At 40.3% G+C, this 4425-nt stretch overlaps 1 protein-coding gene across 1 annotated transcript; it reads left to right on the top strand.

The window, feature by feature from the left end:
- The first annotated feature begins 2465 nt into the window (after nt 1–2465).
- Nucleotides 2466–4155, top strand: LOC129776471 (COP9 signalosome complex subunit 4). The gene is made up of 4 exons (XM_055782134.1): nt 2466–2752; nt 2806–3061; nt 3121–3797; nt 3863–4155. Exons 1-4 carry the CDS (start codon nt 2590–2592, stop codon nt 3994–3996), a joined length of 1230 nt encoding a protein of 409 aa, XP_055638109.1. The 5' UTR covers nt 2466–2589; the 3' UTR covers nt 3997–4155.
- Nucleotides 4156–4425: the final 270 nt, after the last annotated feature.

Genomic DNA, 4425 nt, shown 5'->3' with positions numbered 1-4425 from the left:
AAAACACAATGCGTTAGTGCCAAAGCACGCTCGTGATCAGTCTGTCTCTTTCACACTACAGACAAATAATTCCCCTTCTGCTTTCTTCCGTACTGTTTTCATATACCGCTCCCCTAACCAACTTAGTGACGAAACGGCCTCACCTCAGTATATACTACTAGGCGCCTTGATTGCAATCAAGACGGGTCTATGGTACTAGGCAATGTCCTGGAAAAAAGGTAATGAAGATGGTCGAATTTCGAGCGACATAGCATGCGCTGGCATAACTATTTCGCAAATAGTGACGTCAGTCGTTGTGTTTATCTTTGATTGCCCACCGCATCCATGTGAAAATGCTATTTTCAGAAAGTAATTTATCAATGAAAAACATTATTTCATTATTTTATCGTTATGAAGTTGATGTTTCGAAGGCTCTCAGTGTCGGTGTGTATGTTGTGAGATAAAAATCGCCAATTAATCAGAATTTCACCGAACATGTTACTGCTTTCGAGAACTAAGCATTCGACTGCTCTCTGGACCTTTTTACCACATGAATAATCGAAATAAGCCACGATATAATTGTCACCTGCTAGAAAACAACCAGTTGAATGATTTCATGAGAATTTTGGCTCAAATTATCATGCAACCGTGAGTACTTTCAACATTGTTTTGTTTCTTCCATATACATTCCATATAGAATGCAAATAATTACGACACGATATTTTGCTTGCAAATACAGATACACTTCGCCTACTGCTCCACCTCTATATGTACTTCATTGGGTACTAGGTGAGGCCGTTTCGTCACTAAAGGCTGATTTAGACGATGCCAGTCAGCGCTCTAGTTGAGGTATCCAGTGAACAGATAACAGACACTCTGTCCAAGTCATTTGTACCAGTATCGAACAAGTAATTGGCCTCTAACTTGAACAGAGTGTCTGTTCTCTATTCACTGGATACTTCAACTAGAGCGCTGACTGGCATCGTCTAAATCAGCCTTAAGTTGGTTAGGGGAGCGGTATATGAAAACAGTACGGAAGAAAGCAGAAGGGGAATTATTTGCTTGTATCGTGAAGGAGACAGACTGATCACGAGCGAGCTTCGGCACTAGCGTATTGTGTTTTGTTTACAAACAAAACACAGTAGACTTCCAAGATGGCTGAAGAGTGGTTTTAGCCAAGGCGCGTAGAAGTATATCCTAAGGTGGGCCAACTTGCTAAAACCACTCTTCAGCCATCTTGGAAGTCTACTGTGCTTTGTTTGTAAACAAAACACAATACACTAGTGCCGAAGCTCGCTCGTGATCAGTCTGTCTCTTTCACGCTACAAGCAAATAATTCCCCTTCTGCTTTCTTCCGTACTGTTTTCATATACCGCTCCACTAACCAACTTAGTGACGAAACGGCCTAAGGCTAAGGTTACTTTGGATAGGAGTATGCACGAAAATTTGATTGTACGAATAGAAACAAACAATTTTGTTCGATAGAAGCTGACGAATACAAACGAAGCAAGGGGGAAGCAATGTAACCACACCAATACAACTCAATGTGGTTGTTTAGCTTCACTATTGCATACAATTCGTACGACCACTTTTCTGCATCCAGTGTCACCGCCGCCTAACCTAGTACCATAGACCCGTGTTGGTGTTAGCCAAGGCGCGTAGAAGTATATCCTAAGGTGGGCCAACTTGCTAAAACCACTCTTCAGCCATCTTGGAAGTCTACAACTTAGTGACGAAACGGCCTCACCTAGTACCATAGACCCGTCTTGGTTTTAGCAAGCTAGCCCACCTTAGGGTGCCGAAGCTCGCTCGTAATCAGTCTGTCTCTTTCACGCTACAAGCAAATAATTCCCCTTCTGCTTTCTTCCAAGGCGCCTAGAAGTATATACTAAGGTGGGCCAACTTGCTAAAACCACTCTTCAGACATCTTGGAAGTCTACTGTGTTTTGTTTCTAAACAAAACACAATACGCTATTGCCGAAGCTCGCTCGTGATCAGTCTGTCTCTTTAGCAACAAGCAAATAATTCCCCTTCTACTTTGGGTGCTTATACACTGTTTGACCGAAGCCAAATATTTGACTCTTTTTGACAGATAAAATTTGGTCAACGTGTACTGATCAAATATATTGTACACAAAACACGACAAACAAATATTCAATTATTGGATGCCTAAAATATTTTTTCAGTCTGTTCTTCGAACCTGTCGGTACATTGTTAGGTTACCTTGAATATTTCAGTTGTTTTTTTTCCATGTTCGGTGTTTGATATTGTTTACTACTGTTGAAAATTGAAGAGTGGCAAACAAAATAGTGTTTGTACAAATATCAAATCAAACTTTATCTGTCAAAAAATATCAAATATTTGACCTCTGGGCAAACAGTGTACGGCCACCTTTTCTTCCGTGCTGTTTTCATATACCACTCCCCTACCAACTTAGTGACGAAACGGCCTCACCTAGTACCATAGACCCGTCTTGTACCAAACAATGCAAACCGGGTATCTGTCAATTTATCATTCGTACTTACAAAATTGTTCGTTTTTGTGCAGCTATTGACTTGTGGCGTAACAAGGAGCGAATATTTTCTCGAAAACAATTCTATTATTACAGCCATGGCAATCTCTCCAAGTGCAATTCGCAGTCAGCTTGCAGCGTTGACCAATTCGTCGGGGATACACAAAGAACAAGCTGACAAATATCGTGCTTTGCTGGAGCAAATTCTGTTAAATACTGGTAACGAATTAGTGGACACATTAAAAATATTCATCGAAGCGAGTGAGTACTAAACAACACTGGTTAGGGTAATCGATTAAACTATTTTTTTTCAGTCGTTAATGAGCATGTAAGCTTGGTTATTTCTCGGCAAATACTATCAGAAGTTAGCACTCATCTAACAAAATTGCCCGATGATATTTCGAAAGCAGTCTCACATTTCACCCTTGATAAGGTACAACCTCGAGTGATCTCATTCGAAGAACAAGTTGCTTGTATCCGGCAGCACTTGGCTCAAATCTATGAGCGAAACCAAAACTGGAAAGAGGCTGCAAATGTGTTGGGTGGAATCCCGCTGGAAACCGGTCAAAAGTGGGTTAATTTTATGTATAATATATGTAGTCTCTACAACTGTTTTTCATTCCCAATAGACCCTATTCACTGGACTACAAACTGGAAACGTACCTCAAAATTGCGCGTCTTTACTTAGAGGACGAAGATCCGGTACAGGCGGAGGCATTCATCAATCGTGCTTCTATCCTGCAAGCGGATACGAAGGATGAAAAATTACAGATTCTGTACAAGGTTTGCTATGCCCGTGTTCTTGACTATCGCCGTAAGTTTATTGAAGCTGCCCAACGATACAACGAACTATCTTATCGTACCATTGTGGATGAGGGTGAACGAATGACAGCTCTCAAGAAAGCACTGATTTGTACCGTGTTGGCTTCGGCAGGACAACAAAGATCACGTATGTTAGCTACTCTCTTCAAGGATGAACGTTGCCAACATTTGCCGGCATATTCGATTTTGGAAAAAATGTATTTGGATCGTATAATTCGTCGATCAGAGCTGCAGGATTTTGAAGCTCTGCTTCAAGCTCATCAGAAGGCATCAACCATTGATGGGTCCACAATTCTCGATCGCGCTGTGTTTGAACACAATTTGCTGTCGGCTAGTAAACTGTACAACAACATTACTTTTGATGAGTTGGGTTCGCTGTTGGAGATAGCACCACCCAAAGCGGAACGAATTGCAAGTCAAATGATCACTGAAGGACGCATGAACGGTTACATCGATCAGATCGATGGTGTTGTTCATTTCGAAAGTATGTAGATTACATTTGTTTCGAATGCTTCGATGTTTTGATTTCACCTTTCTTTTATCTTACAGCTCGAGAAATTCTGCCGCAGTGGGATAAACAAATACAAAGTCTCTGCTATCAAGTGAATGGTTTGATCGAAAAAATAAGCGCAGCCGAGCCGGAGTGGATTGCCAAGATTATGGATGAGGAAATGTGCACTTGAGTGAAGTGAATGAATTGAAACAATACAGTACAGTCGATTAAAGGATTTAATATTAATAAAACTACAACATTAGGGTCTGATGTTTTAGATGATTCTATATTAAAACAATCCGTGAAACGCGATAAAGCTGGTATCACGGTGTCTAGTGATTTTTTGAAATCCCATTCGTTTCATTTTATTTCAAGTTTGTTAGTATTTTCAGCTATAACAGAGCCGGATTCAATTGTGTGCATGTTTATATTATTGATACATAATGGTAAACCACATAATATCGCATTTTTTGGCGTAAGAATATTCCTTTTGTTTCAATGTTATTTGGACCGTATGGCGGAATAGTTGATATGATGTTACCATTGTTATGTTATTAGGTGCACAAACAATCTGAACTTTGTTATTGTGAACTGTAGAGCGTGTGTTAAAGAAGAGACC

This window comes from Toxorhynchites rutilus, chromosome 3, assembly GCF_029784135.1.
Source record: "Toxorhynchites rutilus septentrionalis strain SRP chromosome 3, ASM2978413v1, whole genome shotgun sequence".
In the NCBI taxonomy this organism is placed as follows: domain Eukaryota; kingdom Metazoa; phylum Arthropoda; class Insecta; order Diptera; family Culicidae; genus Toxorhynchites; species Toxorhynchites rutilus.
This window is presented reverse-complemented; position numbering and strand designations above follow the sequence as displayed.

Excerpts from the sequence above, each read along its gene's own strand:
- LOC129776471 (XM_055782134.1), top strand. The coding sequence starts at position 2,590 with ATGGCAATCTCTCCAAGTGCAATTCGCAGTCAGCTTGCAGCGTTGACC. Across the intron at positions 3,062-3,120 it reads CCGCTGGAAACCGGTCAAAA|ACCCTATTCACTGGACTACA; the intron begins GTGGGTTAATTT and ends CATTCCCAATAG. Across the intron at positions 3,798-3,862 it reads TGGTGTTGTTCATTTCGAAA|CTCGAGAAATTCTGCCGCAG; the intron begins GTATGTAGATTA and ends TTTATCTTACAG.